This window comes from Sus scrofa, chromosome 4, assembly GCF_054392235.1.
Source record: "Sus scrofa isolate SSC_HxYL_T2T_F1_AM1 chromosome 4, Sscrofa_HxYL_maternal_Yorkshire_Landrace_v2.0, whole genome shotgun sequence".
Taxonomy (NCBI): Eukaryota; Metazoa; Chordata; class Mammalia; order Artiodactyla; family Suidae; genus Sus; species Sus scrofa.
Window position 1 is genome coordinate 14,669,221 of NC_139386.1, and position 16,585 is coordinate 14,685,805.

General features: G+C 43.3%; 2 protein-coding genes across 13 annotated transcripts in view; one reads left to right on the forward strand and one right to left on the reverse strand.

Moving 5' to 3' along the window:
* The window catches only part of NSMCE2 (NSE2 (MMS21) homolog, SMC5-SMC6 complex SUMO ligase), a 239,178-nt gene extending 225,210 nt beyond the window's left edge, over positions 1-13,968 (reverse strand). For 7 of the 12 annotated variants that reach the window (XM_021088937.2, XM_021088936.2, XM_021088934.2 and 4 more), the window contains exons 1-2: positions 13,861-13,968; positions 8,732-8,902 (exon numbers count right to left, since the gene is read on the reverse strand). In XM_021088937.2, the coding sequence (XP_020944596.1) occupies positions 8,732-8,888 (157 nt within the window). In that variant the 5' untranslated portion in view covers positions 8,889-8,902; positions 13,861-13,968. The remainder of the gene's footprint in view (positions 1-8,731; positions 8,903-13,860) is intronic. The other 5 variants (XM_021088938.2, XM_085021702.1, XM_021088935.2 and 2 more) reach the window with 1 other exon arrangement.
* An 86-nt stretch (positions 13,969-14,054) lies between these two features.
* Positions 14,055-16,585, forward strand: part of WASHC5 (WASH complex subunit 5) — a 69,100-nt gene continuing 66,569 nt past the window's right edge. Inside the window, exon 1 of the mRNA XM_021088931.2 lies at positions 14,055-14,204. The gene's annotated coding sequence lies outside the window, so the exon portion shown is untranslated. The remainder of the gene's footprint in view (positions 14,205-16,585) is intronic.

Here is a 16,585-nt window from a genome sequence, read left to right on the forward strand (position 1 = left end):
ATGTCTGGTCGCTCCGTAGGAGAGGGGACACCCTCACATAGCTGAGAAAGGATAATAGGTGCTGCACGCTGGTCTCTTCTCTATTTCAGATGGGAGCCACATCCTCGAGCCTGGTGCACGGCTCAAGAGCAGCTCCCCTGACATGTGCCTTGAAGAGCTGGGAAAAGTCTGACTCTGAGACTCTGAAAAAGAAAACTTTAATTTTCTTTCGCACAAAAGCCTGCCCACCACATAACCTGTCGGATGGAGAGCGATGGCCATCTGAAGGCTCTCTAGCTTATAATACTATTCTCCAATTAGACCTACTTGGTCGACGAAAAGGGAAATGGTCAGAGGTGCCTCATGCTCAGATCTTTACAATGAGGGAAGACACTACACTGAGGAAGGCGTGTAGACTTCCCCAGTGCATTATGCCAGCTCCCTCAGGACCTAGGTGCCCAACATATCCTGGCCCAACTGGGTCAGACCCTCCAGAAGTTAATCAGCCTTCTCCAATACCGCCCAAGGCTCCTCCTCTCCCACCTCCAGTGCCAAAGTTATACCCCTCTTTACTCCCGTCCCAAGAAGTAGCAAATGGAGATTGGGAACCAACACGGGTCCATACGCCTTTTTCACTTCAGGACTTAAGGCAAATAAAAACAGATTTGGGGAAATTTGCTGACGACCCAGATAGATATATTGAGGTCTTTCAGGGTCTCACGCAGTCCTTTGAGTTAGCCTGGAAGGACGTCATGTTATTACTAAAACAGATATGGACTATAAGTGAAAAAAATAATGTCTTGGAAAATGTTCAAAGCTGGGGAGATGAATGGTATGCTGTAAATGCCAGGGGCAGATCAGGAGAGAAACAAACAAGATTCCCCACAGGGTGTCAGGCAGTTCCTATGAGCAATCCCAACTGGTCTGCTGATGAGGGAGATGACAATCGGCATAGCAATCATGTTATTACTTGTATAGTTGAGGGATGAAAAGCCTCATGAGCAAAGCCTGTTAACTACTCCTCTAAACTACTGGAGGTTTGTCAAGAGGAACGAGAAAGTCCATCGGCTTTGAGAGGCATTCAGAAAACATACACCAATGGATCCAGAATCAATGGAGGGCCAAATAATTCTTAAAGACATTTATAACTCAGTCGGCAGCAGATATACGGAGAAAGCTCCAAAAATTGGCTTTTGGCCCCGATCAGGACCTGGAGCACCTCCTTAGAGTAACAACTCAAGAATATTATAATTGGGACCAGAAGAATGAAAAGAGAACAAGAGAGACAGAGAAAAGGCTGAGGCTCTAGTTATGGCGCTACAGGGAGTCAACCTGGGAGCTTCCAAGGGGAGAGGATTAGGGCAGCGACCTAAGCCTGGAGCCTGTTTCCTCTCTGGAAAAGAGAGACACTTTAAATGGGAATGCTCCAAGGCTCAGACCCCACCACCTAGGCTGTGTCCCATCTGTCGGGGAGATCACTGGAGGAAGGACTGCCCCCAAAGACAAAGGTCCCTGGGGTCCATCCCTCAAGCCCAGGATCGAGACTGCGGGGACCCGGGGCTTTCCACATTGGCTCCTGTCCTCATCACCACCCAGGAGTTCGGGGTGACTCTCAATGTAGGAAGACCGCCTATCGACTTCCTCCTGGATACAGGAGCCCCCTTCTCAGTCCTCCTCCCCAACCCTGGGCCTCTCCCTCATGAATCTGCCACACGGTGGCACTGCTGTGGTATATCTGGCAAGCCGGTTCCAAAATTCTTTACACAACTTTTGAGTTGTGACTGGGAGTCCATTTTCTTCTCCACATGCTTTTCCGATTGTTCCAGAGCCCAACTCCTCTTTTAGGAAGAGATACTCTGTCAAAGGTTAAAGCCTCAATTCACATGACAGTGGAGCCTAATCAAGGTTTATGCCTGCCTTTGATGGAAGTAAATATTGACCCAGAAGTAAGTATAATATCTTATCATACCTAGGTTTAATAGAAGTCAAATGAGGCACTGAGACATCAGTTACTAAACAGAGAAACTAAAGGTATTTACGACTATTAATCAATATGTTTAGCGCCACACTGAGATGTTCTCTATAAGAAAAACATGCATTTTTAGAAATTATAAAGGACAGTCCATGGTTGCTTTGGAAAAGTAGAATGTGTCTGCTTTCAATAAAGAAGGAATAAGGAATGGAACTGCATTGTATTAAGGGAAAAGAAAGACAGTCTGTTGTTAGCTGATTGCTCTGGTTGGAAAATAAGGGACAGACTAATATGGATACAGAAAGTGATGCAAGGTGTGTGGGAAGTGGATACGGAGAAAAGATTTTGTGCATTGTGTGGACTAAGTTTAGAATACATTTAATTAACTTTAAAAGTAAGGTGGTGCCATAAATCATACTCCTCACAAGGACAAGTTATCTGAACTATTATAAATGTAAATGTTGGAGTTCCCATTGTGGCTCAGTGGTGAGCGAATCCAACTAGGAACCATGAGGTTGCAGGTTCGATCCCTGGCCTTGCTCAGTAAGTGAAGGATCCAGCATTACCGTGAGCTGTGGTGTAGGTTGCAGACGTGGTATAGGTTGCAGACGCGGCTTGGATCCCGTGTTGCTGTGGCTCTGGTGTAGGCCGGTGGCTACAGCTCCGATTAGACCCCTAGCCTGGGAAACTCTGTATGCCGTGGGAGCGGCCCTAGAAATGGCAAAAAAAAAAAAACTAAATGTTGTGTCTGTATTCCTGATGATTCACAGAATGTGTCTGATTCTCTATTGGACCTCTAGCAGCAGATTCATGGGATGTCGTATCCAGCTCCAGTTTTTGGAGCTGCCCTCTAGAATTGGTTGCCTCCTCCTCCTGGTGGAAATATTTCATCGCCATAGCCATCATCTTGATCTTAACCCCTTTATTCAGCCCCTGTATTGTATTTCTCTTTACATCCTGATTAGAAGCTATCAACCTTCAAATGGTGATGGAAGGGGTACCCAATGTAATGTATCAAAGCCCACTCGACTCTCCCATGAGTGGAGACCTAACTGCTTTCCCCTAAGGACGCCCCTTTTCAGCATTAAACAGTCAGAGAGGTCGGTGCCACTTTTCCCCCCTGCAGTTTTAGAGTCTCCAAATCTAGAGGGGGGATTGAGGCAGAATATTAACTCAGGTAGTCAGTGTAGGATGCATTCTTTGATATGGCCATCAATTAACATTTGTGGCTTAAGGGCTCCAGGGAGTAACATCCCCACAGGCCTTGTTAACTATAGGGAGTGAACTTATGCCCAGATGGACATAAATCTCTCTTACGGGACCAAGAGGTCAAAGAAACTACGGGACTTACAGGACATTTCCCCCGCTAGGACCCTCCTGGACAAGGACTGATACGGGCAACTGAATAAGGCCAATAGGAGAAGACCACATCTCTCTGGACCCTCTCTGAGCGATTGAAACCATATCATCTTTACCCCCATCTTTAAGGGATAAAGATCCCTATAGGACAATAGAGAAGGGGGGGGCTCTTCTCCCCCTTTCCAGTAACCCTGGGAACTATCTGCTTTCCTTTAATAAAAGCTTTGCTTTCTTGCTGCCTGTGTTCACAGAGTTCATTCTTCAACCACCGTGAACAAGAACCCGGATTCCAGCACCACCTTTCCGGCATCAGAAACAGCAGTTTCTCCTCACAAGGGGAAACAGGAAGCTAGAAGCAAAATAACTGAGTTTTCCTAAAGAGCTGGATTTTTAATGTTCTGGGGCAATGCTGTCATACTTTTAATGCTACAGACACCACAACTTTCAACAGTGTTCATTTATTTAAGTTATAATAATATTTTGCTTTTATTACTTCTCTTGGGAGAATCCCCTTTACCAATAATAATATAATATAGCGACAAGAGAATTGCAGTGCAAAGTAAGAAAATGCTAGGTGTTCTTTACTACCTATTTTGTCAAAACACATACTTGTGGTTTGGGGTTTTTTTTTTTTGGTTTTTAGGGCTGCACCAGCAGCATATAGATATTCCCAGGCTAGGGGGTCTAATTGGAGCTACAGCTGCCAGCCTACACCACAGCCACAGCAATGTAGGATCTGAGCCGTGTCTGCAACCTACACCACAGCTCACCGCAACGCCAGATCATTAACCACTGATAGAGGCCAGGGATCGAACCCTCAATCTCATGGTTCCTAATCAGATTCGTTTCCGCTGCGCCAAAATGGGAACTCCTGTCAAAACTCAGAATGAAGTTGGGCAACCCAAAAGGTCAACAGAAAGTGTGCTTAATCTTTTAAGGCTCAGAAGAAAGGGGAATATTTCTGCTCTGAAGACAGTTCCCACTTGCTCTTCTGCACTTTAATTTCTCCCAACCCACTGACGGCTGCCCAACAAAATAGTCAACTCAAATGCAAACCAAATGACAAAACGATAGCTAACATTTACTAGGCACTTACTAAGTATCAATGACTACGCTATGTAATTTGTAAGTATTATCTCATTTAATCCCCCCAATAGTGCCATTTACAAATGAGAAATCTAAGACAAACAGGTGATGGAACTTGTTCAAGATCACAAAAACAATAAATGATGGAGCTGGGATAAGAACCCAGGCATTTTATACGTAAAACCCTGCACTCTTACATTAAACTCTCCTGCCTGTATTACAATGTGGACATCATATAAGATGCAACACACACACAGCGAATCCTCTTCTTCTCAACTATATCTTAGGTGAACTTACTTTTTCACCTGAGCGATTGAAACCATATCATCAGCCACCTGATGTACCTTCATCTTCCAGAGCAGCTTCAGTATTGCCAGGAGGCTATCTTTCTAGAACTAGATCTTACCGCGTTCCTCCTCTACTTTAAACCTTCCAATGATAAAGTCTTAACCCCCTGGCAAAGCATCACCTTGTAGGTCTTCAAAGTTTGCTTCATGATCAAATAGCATGTACATGCCTTGCTTCCCAGCTAAAGTGTAAACGACGGAGGAAGAAATCTTTCTTTGTTTCTTACCAAGAAATCTTTGTAGTGTTGGCTAACGTGTAATGAATTACTGATTTTGCTGAACTCAGACTTAAAGCCTTTTTCCAGACTCATCCATCTTTGTTTCACTCTTCACTTCATTGGCTCTTCTTCTAAGCGCTGACCCTTAAATGTCTAATTGCTGGCTATCATTTATGACAACTATTGAATAAACACTATGCTAAGAGCATTCTGTGTGTATTATCTTATTTAACCCAACACCTTATGAAGTTGGCACTTTTATCCCTGTTTCACAGGGAAAAAAAAAAATTACAAGTTCAAACAAATGACTTGTCTCTGAGCAAGTTACAGAACTAAAGCTGGACCTGGGACTAGAGTCCATATCTGGCTGATTCTAAGGCTTGAAATTAAGTGGGAATATTGGTTCCATCTTCTAAAGTCTTTCATCTACTGTTAATAGGCTGAGTTACTTTCAAATTTCCTTAAATACCAGCTATTTCTCTACTCTCTGGTTCCTTGGACAGGACCTCAGTCTGGTGTCACATGAAAACAGCTCTCCTAGTGAGATCTTGCTGAATTTCTCCAGTGGGGCCTCCTAGGCACCCTCCCTGGGGAGTTTCTCATGTCACCTAAGTCTTGCGCACAAGCATCCAGTATAGGTTCATAACCAGAATCCTCAGGGTGTGGTCCCCGAGACCTTTTCACAAGGGCCAAGGGGTCAAAACTATTTCATAATAACTGTCAGAGCTGCAACAGAGTAGGTACAACAGAGACCCTGTGGCCCACAAAGCGGAAAATGTTTGCTATCTGCCCCCTCATGGAAAAACCTGGCCAAGCATTCATTGTTTTCAAAAGAAAAAAAAAAAAAAGCATTGTTTTCAAAAAACGGTGCTTACATTTCTTTTCAAATGACACACGGAATGCTACATTTTGCGTCAAAATATATTTCTTATTTTTAAAAAATAAAACAAAAACATACTTTTGTATTGAAAATACTCAGAAGTGGAGTTCCCATTGTGGCTCAGTGGGTTAAAAACTCGACATTGTCTCTGTGAATCTGATGCAGGTTCGATCCCTGGCCTTGCTCAGAGGGTTAAGGATCTGGTGCAGCAAGCTACGGTGAAGGTCGCAGATGTGGCGCGGATCAGGTGTTGCTGTGGCTGTAGTGTAGGTTGGCAGCTACAGCTCCGATTGACTTTTGGCCCAGGAATTCCCATATGCCACAGGTATGGCCATAAAGAGGAAAAAGAAAAAAGAAAATACTCAGAAGCCTTCAAAGCAAATCCTTAAAAAAAAAAAAAAAAAAAAAAAAAAGATACAATCCTCCAGGAGGTTGAAGTACCAGCTCTTCTCTCTTACAATTTAAGATCTTATTATGAGTTTACCCAGAATTACCTACCAAAGCCAAAAATCCATTACCACCAAAAAGTGACTTAAGTCAGGTCGATCAGGGGTAAGCTCTTTGGAGGCCACCTGCTAAAGACGATAGAGACTTCTGTTGCAGCCGTGAATGAATATCTAAGAAGGAACTGGCCTTCCTGCCATAAGCAAATAGAAGGCTGGACAAAATATATGAAACTGCTTGTAGGCATTGTGACAACAGGCAGAGCAGAACTGGGATTCCTGCTAAAAACAAACAAGTGAGATAAGCCCTCCATTTCCCCTCCTCCCTGCACAAGAGAGGCGGAACCCAGCAGAGCAGTCTTGAAGGACTGAGGAGACGGAAACCAGAGTTGAGGGAGGATAAGCAGCAAGGGTTTTATAAGACAGAGCATTGGGAGGAGGTGTACAGAGAAAGCCTGTGGGGAATCTACACAGAGATCCCCTTGAATCTGAGGCTGAACCCTAAGCTGCTGAGAAACAATTGCTGGGAGCTGTAAAGTGAACAATCCCCAGATGTCATGCAGGACGGGAAGACATTCAAATTCCATCCAGCTGAGTAGAGCTTTTTCAGTAAACTCTGGGCAATGAACAGAGGCTCCAGAAAGACCAAACTTTGAAACAAGGCTAAATTAGCTCTAAAGCAAAGCTTTCACTAGACCTGCCCTAAGGAAGTTTAACAAGCCTGAAATGGATCAGCCTAAGCCACAAATCACTTAGCTGCCTACCAAAACAAATACCAACACTCTTTAAAGGAAGATGACAAAATCCAAAAACTCAGCATAATACACACAAACAGCAACAGACAAAAAGATGACAGAATTAGCAGACAAGGACATTAAAATAGCAATTATAAATATGTTCCATATGCTCAAGAATATAGAAGAAAACATGAGTATAATGAGAGAAGATTCCATATGATTCTTTTTCACGTCTTCTGAAGACGGAAAATATAGTCTCTGAAATTAAAAATTCCCTGGGCAGACTTAGCAGTTTAGACACTTGAGGTGACAGGACTAACGAACTTGAAAACACAGCAAAAGAAACTACTCAAACTGAAAGCAGGGAGAAATAAAGGCTGGAAAAAAAAAAACAAAAAACACCTGAGCCTCAGTGACTTACCAGATATTACCAAGTGGTCTAACATACATGTAATTGGAGCCCCAGAAAAAGGGGAGGGACAGAAGAAGTATTTGAAAAAATAGTAGCAGCAGTTTTTTCCAAATGTGATCAAAAGTATAAGCTACAAACCCATAAAGCTCAAAGAACACCAGACAGAATAAACAAAGAAAATCACACCAAGGCACATCACAATCAAATTGCTGAAAAAGCGATATGAAAAAGAAAACAAAAAGATTATGTTGCTCCCCCTGCCTCCACATGTAATATAAAATAAAAACAGGAGTTCAGGAGTTCCTGTCGTGGCTCAGTGGTTAATGAATCCAACTAGGAACCATGAGGTTTCGGGTTTGATCCCTGGCCTTGCTCAGTGGGTCTGGGATCCGGCATACCGTGAGCTCTGGCATAGGCCACAGCTACAGCTCCGATTAGACCCCTAGCCTGGGAACCTCCATGTGCCACAGGACTGGCCCTAGAAAAAGACTAAATAAATAAATAAATAAATACATACATACATACATAAAAACAGGAGTTCCTTTCATGTCTCAGTGGGTCAGGAACTCGATAGAGTGTCTGCAAAGATGCAAGTATGATACCTGACCTCACTCAGTGGGTTAAGAATCCAGCGTTGTTGAAAGCTGCTCCGTTCGGCATTGCTATGGCTTCGGCACAGGCCAGCAGCTGCAGCTCTTAGTCGAACTCCTAGCCTGGGAACTTTCATATATCGCAGGTGAGGCCTTTTAAAAACAAAAAGCTAAACAACTCTAATCCAAACAAAGCAAATGACATTTTTCTAGATACTCTGATCAAAAAATTTTGATCAAGTTGAGCAAAACTGAACTTTTCTCATTTTTTGTAGAGGCCTCCCTTTACTGGTACCCCCAACATCAGCTCAGTCTATCAAGTATGCAAATATGAACAAAATACAGTTAAATAACTGAAAAAATAACAATCGCAATGCTCTCTATGGCACAGTTCATAAATGTCACATACTTTTGACTGTATGCTCCATGAGGTCAGAAACCTTCATGTTTGAGCCCATAAATTTCTAGTGTCCTTTCTAGTGGTACATAAGGGTTTAAACACATACAAATGAGTTAATCTCATCTCATCCTCAGTACATCACTATGTAGAACGTAGCACAAGATGAGAAAACAGATGCCCAGAGGGATTCAATGACTGTCCAAAGGTTACTCAAAAGGTGAGCAGTAGCTCACATCCCTAAAGCAATGCCACCACACAGGGTGACCTCGGAGTAGACACAAATGAACTAAGTTTTAATTATGACTTACTCTGAGTTTCCACAAGGTCCAAAGCAACACTAGAAGCTGTGTCCATTCCAGAGCTGATGCAGGTCTGGAAGTTTTTCAAGGAGGACAGAGCAGATTCTATGCCGCTGAAGGATATGAAACCAGTCGAACCTGAACTGGAACTGGCACGCCCTGGCATCTTGAAATTATTACCTAGGTGTTCAAACACAATGAAATGAAATTTATGAACAAGGATAATAACTGCACAGGAAAACAGAACTGCTGTAAACATCCAATATCCCACAGGTGCTAATACCATTGTCTACATTCTACATCTCTTGAAAGGATATCAAATAACCGTGCCATTATCTTGGCTGCCAAACACAACAGATTCACTTCTGTTGTGAGGGAGGTAACTGTCATCATTTTTTAAAGGAGGGAGAATATTCTCTTCCAAAAGTTTCCTCAAGTCTCTGAAAATTCAACAACAGCACAGCTTATAAAAACATAAAACATAAATGGGTCAGAAAAAGTAGACTGCTCATATGATGCATTTTCCTAAAAAAAAAAATGAAAATGATAGCAATAAAATTGCTTAATAAGGGAGGATTTTGAAAATCTGTAATTTTTAACTTATCTGACACACATGCATATTGAATTCCGAACACTATTTAAAAAAAAAAAAAAAACTTTTACTCCTAACAGTTTCTCTGGGTTCTAACAGATTTACAGACTTGGTGAGATTCCAGATTCTGTTTCAGAAAAAAAAAAAAAACAAAATTTGCCTGTATTCTTATCTTCTGGTAGCTCATCCACAGTAATAGTTATAGCTATTACCTTCAGATTAAAATACTCCCTAATCTATATGTTTAACCACCAACTCTTTAAGCTTTGGACTACTTAGATGAAGCTCTCTACAAAAAACATCGGTGCTTAATTCAGAAACTATGTGAAATTCAGTCCACTGAAACCAAGCAGAAAAATGGAGAGAATTTACTGGGGGAAGGCTGTATGGCAGCAGGAAAAAAGGTATTTTCTTAGCCTCCATACAGACATTTCATGAATTCATGCTTAGAAATTTGAAACTGTTAACACCTTCAAATGACTTTTCTGAAGACCATGTTTTTTTTTCAAATTGTGAAACACTACAGGTGCAAGGGAACCTGGTAAGCTCAGAACTCATACTTCTAAATGGAGAATATTTTCTATTTGAATTTTTGAAATAGATATATGTAAATATTTCACTAATAGTTTTTACCTACTTTTTTGCCTCTATTCAGAGCATCTCTGTTCAACAAATATTTTTATAAAACCAAACTTATCAAATAAGTTATCTATTATTCTTGTCAATGCTCTACTGTATTAAAATAAGACAAAATCAAAAAAATTTAAATAGCTACATAGGCCCAGTGGCTACTGCACTGGACAGCACACTTCCAGGAACACACTTATCAAAGTGTACTACAGACAGACAGACAGACAGACACACACACACACACACACGAACGAGGGGGTAAGGAAGGGGGAATAATGCCACAGTATGATCAAGACATATCTTCCTAGAATATTAACTCCATTTAAAAATAGCATGAAACATTTATATTAAATATTAGTTACATTATGGAGTAGAATATGGAGGCAATACTTGTAGAGGTTAACTACTGAAAACTCTGGTAGGGGTTAAAAATGAGCCTCTGGAGCCAAACTGCATGAGTTCAAAGCCTGATTTTGCCACTTAAGTAGCTGAATGACTTCAGGAAAATTTTTTAACCTCTCAAATGCTTCACTTTTTCTCTCTGCAAAATGAGGATGATCCAGGGCCAACTTCAGAGATCACAGGGATTAAGTTCATATGTAAAACAAAACGCTCATAATAACACCTGGCACATAATCTTTTAAAATGAGAGAAAACAGGAGTTCCCGTCATGGCTCAGTGGTTAATGAATCCGACTAGGAACCATGAGGTTGCAGCTTCGATCCCTGGCCTTGCTCAGTGGGTTAAGGATCCGGCCATGAGCTGTGGTGTAGGTCGCAGACACGGCTTGAATCCCATGTTGCTGTGGCTGTGGCGTAGGCTGGTGGTTACAACTCAGATTAGACCCCTGGCCTGGGAAACTCCACATGCCTCGGGTGCAGCCCTAAAAAGACGAAAAAAGAAAAAAATAATGAGAGCAAATATTATCATCAACTTAATCATTACAATACTGTGAGCAGCAATGCAGAATAGGGTTTAAGTGAATGGACCCTGGACAGAAATGCCTTGAAATTCCATCTTGTCCACATCACCTAAAAATGAATTGCTGTGGCTGAGGTACTTAACTTCTCTATCTTCGGTTTGCACCCATGTGAAAAGGAGTTGATCACATCTATCTCACAGCATTGTTGTAAGGACAAATTAAATCCTATAGTTTTGTCAAACTTGTCTGATCTTAAGAATCAGTTGAAATACCAAAATACAGATTTAATGGATACTACGTCAGACCTATTGAATCAGAGTCTCTAGTGGACATGCTGAGGAAACTATTCTTATGAAGCACCCCAAATAATTCAACTATGAAGACACCGAGATAAGCACATCCCTCACAAAATTCCGATGTTTACCCTAACTCCCAGGTGATGATATATGGAGATGGGGCCTTTGGGAGATGATTAGATTTAAATGAGGTCATGACTTGGAGCCCTCGTGATGGGATTAGTGTCATTAGAAGAGGAAGAGATACCAGGGCTTGCTCTCTCTGCACCACGTAAAGATACAGCTCAGGTGGCCATCTGCAAACCAGGAAGAGAGCCCTCCAGTGTCCAGTCATCCCAGCATCATGATCTCGAACTTCCAGTCTCCAAAACTGTTAGAACTAAATTTCTGTTGCTTAAGCCACCAGTCTATGGTATTTTTTAACAGCAGCCTGAACTGACTAATACACAATGTATGAGGATTAATATAATCCAGGAAAAATGTAAAGTGTCTATGACGTGGTAGCCATCCTCATAATATGAATGCAAAATTCGCATTACTCCAATGAAACTTTACACTTGCAGAGAGGTAGGGAAAACTTCCTTCTGTAATTCTGAGGTATCAAGGGCAACATTCAGATCAAGAGGCAAAGAGAATGGCTGGAGAAGAAAAATAGAGTAAAGGCACTGTTCCCTATTTCTCCTGCTAACTACAGCTAAGGACATAATTTACAAGACAAATCTCACAACAAAGAATTATCTGGCCCGAAATGCCAATGGTGCAGTGGTGAAGAAACCCTGATTTAAACTCACCCCCTTCTGGAGCCTTCCCAAAATAACCGTGATTATTTTGTTCTCTGTCCCTCTGGTCTCAAAGAAAGTTTATTTATTCATTTATTTATTTATTTTGTCTTTTTGCCTTTTCTAGGCCACTCCCTCAGCATATGGAGGTTCCCAGGCTAGGGGTCCAATCGGAGCTGTAGCTGCCGGCGTACTCCAGAGCCACAGCAACTCGGGATCCAAGCCGAGTCTGCAACCTACACCACAGCTCAGGCAACGCCAGATCCTTAACCCACTAAGCAAGGCCAGGGATCGAACCCGCAACCTCATGGTTCCTAGTCGGATTCGTTAAGCTCTGAGCCACAATGGGAATTCCTCAAAGAAAGTTTAAAGCAAGGTTATACACCCCCTGAGTTTTTCCCTAGCAGGTTATGTTGCCTACCCTAACAAGCCTTTGTCAGTTAGTGCTGTTTTAACAAAATACCACAGACACAGTAACTTATACACAATAGAAACATTTCTCAGTTCTGGAGAGTGGGTCCAAGGTCAAGGCACCAGCACAGTCACCCACAGACACAGTAACTTATACACAATAGAAACATTTCTCAGTTCTGGAGAGTGGGTCCAAGGTCAAGGCACCAGCACAGTCACGTTCTGATGAAGGCCCTCTTCCTGTGGTTCATGGCCAGGGCCTTCTAGTTCTAGCTCTGTGTTGTCAAATGGTAAAAGGCACAAGGGAGCAGCTCTCCAGGAGACCTCCGTCCTCAAGATTTAAGCACTTCCCACATCTGCTCCCTCCTAATACCATCACCCTGGCATTCGGAAATCAACATATGGATGGGGCGGTGGGGAGTGGAGATAGGATAGAAACATTCATAAGATTCTCTCTAGATGGGGCCAATTATTAGGTAAAAATAAAAATATTTCTCTGTTCCCTCCTCTCATCTTTTTGTACAGAAAGTAATAAGCACAGATCAAATAATTTAAATACTGATACTCCTTTAAATTCTTAGGGGCCTACACAAGTTCCACCAGAGCTGTATCTTCTTTTTCAATACGCAAGGTTACATCTTTCTGAAGCCTTCTCTTATCCATACAAGCAACTGCTTGTTCTCTCCCTCATGCTACCACTATCCCTATCTCTCTCTCTCTTTCTCTCCCTCTCACACACAAACTTGTATTATAAAACTCACCACAATTATTTGCTCACATGTCTGCCACTCTTTCGCCCTGGAAGCAACTTAAAACTAGAATTCTGACATATTCTACTCAACATAAAACAGCTCCTCACACAAAAATAGGCAATCAAATAAAGATTTGGGAGAGTTACAGAATAAAAGAAACCGTCATTGCTGGGTCCCCTACAGTATGTTATAAACTGGTGCCCTAGGCTTTCTTCCATTCTCATTATCATTAATCCTACCACCGTTTATAGAAAAGGAAACTGATGCCCAGAGTTTAATTAAAGATCTTCCCAAGGCCCTGCTTAGAAAGCTAGCTCAAACTACATTTACTTCGATCAAGAATTCATGGTCTCACACTACTATATATAAAATAAACAACAAGGTCCTACTGTATAGCACAGGGAACTTTATTCAGTATCTCAATAACCTATAACGGAAAAATCTGAAAAAGTACATGTATAACTGACCACTTTGCTGTACACCAGAAACTAACGCCACACTGTAAATCACCTATACTTCAATAAAAATAAAAAAAGAATTCGTGATCTTTGCCCCTACGTACTGAGAACCCAAGGATGTAGAGACGGCGTCTTGGAGAGGGAGGTAAACGGCCCCTACCTCATTCCTGTGGCGTAAACAGATCTAGGACCATAACCCAGGTCCACAAACCACAGCTCAGGGCACCCGCGGAGCGCCCGAGAGGGAGACGACACCCCCCATCACCCTCCCCATCGCCATCCCCCGCTCCAGCCGTACCTGGCTCCCCGATGTACCTCTGCCTGGCTGCGCCCTGACTTCGCACCCCGAACCCCAACTCCTTCCTTAACTCCCTTACCCTGTCGCTGAAACAGCGAGCGCGGGCTCAGGCGTCATCAGTCGTCGACGGCGAGTGGTCACATGATGCCCCGCCCCACTCTCCGCCCCTTTGTCATGTGACTGCCCAGGGAGCCAGGGGCGGAAGCCGGGGTCCAGCCGGCTCTGGAGCCAGGGCGGGGGACTGAAGAGGACCCCTGCGGAGGCAAAGAGGTGGGGGCCGGGGTGCTGACTCCGCGCTAGACCGCCGGCCTTGCGCGTGCGCCCTGGAGCGGCCCGGGGGACAGGTGAGTCGGGGCGGGGTGCGCGCGCCTCCTCCTTTCACGTTCCCCGCCGCCCCGGGGCTGGGCCGCTCTGGCCAGGGGCGCTTCTGCGGCGTGGGGTGGGGTCTGGATGGGACAGCCCGGCCTGGAGGAGTGAGGGTTTTACTGGGGCTGCGGCTGCGGCTGCAATCCAGGCTCTGCATCTCCACTCAGGTGGAAACAATTTTTCACGCCGCTTTGGCGCTTTAGAAAGTGATGTTCAGCTACTTGGCCAGCATCGTGTCCTTCCAAGTTCCCGGGAGCAGTGGTATATGGACGTCGATATTGCTCCACTTACACTCAAGAAAATCGAGTGGTTGGTGCGGGCTTTTACAATCTGACGGACCTGGCTTTGAATTCTATTTCTGTCATGGACTGTGAGTTTGGGCAAATCATTGCTCCTCTTTTGCACCTTAATTCCCTTACCTATGACATATCAAAGTCCTTTTCATTTCGAGAAATAGTTCCGAAGGTCGTGATTTGTCTGTGGTCATTAACGAACTCCCCCGTTAACGGGGGCTACAGGCGCGGCGGCGGGGGCCGGGGGTTTAACCGAGCGGATAATGGATCCTTGTCTCCTGATTCCAAGTGTGTGGAACTTCCCTACACCATAGGTGAAGCGGGGTTGGAGGCGAGGAGGGAGAGGCTTTACTGCCTCTGCCCACAACAAACACCTTATGGTTTTTCTTATTTATCGGGATTCATGAATCAGGCCAGAGTGATTAGGATCATTTTAGAACTTTTCTGGAAGAGATGTGCTGTTCCCTTTTAACCTGATCAAGGGCCACTATAGTTTGTACCTACTAATAGATCGATGGAAACCAGTGCTTCCTTCTTTATGGAACTGAGATTTTATGAGAGGATATAAAAATAGGTCTTCTTTTGTCCTCTAATAAAGATTTTCTTGGAATTCCCATCGTGGTGCAGTGGTTAACGGAGACGATTAGGATCCGAGAGGATGAGGGTTCGATCCCTGGCTTTGCTCAGTGGGTTAAGGATCCGGCGTTACCGTGAGCTGTGGTGTAGGTCGCAGACTCAGATCCCGCGTTGCTGTGGCGTAGGCTGGCGGCTATAGCTCTGATTAGACCCCTAGCCTGGGAACCTCCATATGCCGTGAGTGTAGCCTTAGAAAAGACCAAAAAAAAAAAAAAAAAAAGATTTTTTTTTTTTTTTTTTTGTCCTCGACTAAAGAGTGGTTCCTCCCAGGGTAATTTAATTTTCAGAATTCAACTCCTTACTCACTTGGTAATTGTTATGATGCTGTCATGCTTCATTCTTGAAAGTCTGTTGCCTTTTGACTAGAATTACTTTCCAAATTAAAATCATAATTCCATACCAAATTCTTGAAAATGAAGTTATGACCACTTTTCTAGATGCCTAATTTTCCTAGGAAATTGAGTGGGATCTCTGGTTTCATTTCATGCCAAATAATAGGACAGCCTATATTGAGGAAACTGGTCTTGATGAATTGTCTTCATCCCTAGCACTGGGAAAACCTCTGAAATGAAGATTTGATATAGTTTTTTCTACCATGTTTATTTGCACCTTATTCTAGAGTGATTTTTTTTTTCATCTCAGCTAAGTCCTAACACCTTCTATAAAACCATTTGCCTTTGAAATCACTGCAACATTATTAGGCATCTTTAAGGGTGCTTCTTAGATTCTGTTCTTTTCTTTTTTTAAAAGGACCACACCTGCAGCATATAGAAATTCCCAGGCTAGGGGTCAATTAGAATCCAAGCCGCATCTGCGACCTATACCACAACTCATGCTCATTGTTGCTGAGCCACAATGGGAATGCCAGATCCTGGGCTTTAGGACCAGTTTTTCAGCCAACCGTGGGGCTATTTACCAAAGACTTTAGCTAACTAATATTTTGTTAGCTGTTTGAAGTGTAACTCTTGGTTAAGAATTTACAGATTAAAACCAGAGACACACAGGAGTTCCCGTCAGGCACAGCGGAAATGAATCCGACTAGGAACTGTGAGGTTGTGGGTTCGATTCCTGGGCTCGCTCAGGGGGTTGAGGATCCGGTGTTGCCTTGAGCTGTGGTGTTGCTTGCAGACGTGGCTCAGATCCCATGTTGCTGTGGCTCTGGTGTAGGCTGTCAGCTACAGCTCCGATTCGACCCCTAGCCTGGGAACCTCCGTATGCCACGGGAGCGGCCCAAGAAATGACAAAAGACCAAAAAAAAAAAAAAAAAAATGAGACACACAAAAGCCTTGCCTTATGCCATTATCCTAGGCCTAAGACTCCCTGACCACCTGCATACAGGTGCTGAGTGTGTCTGTCCAGCTGTTAGTTGGGAAAGAAGACAGGTCTTGCTTTGCTTTAAGCTGTTTTCCCCTTGGCCATACTGTGTGTCC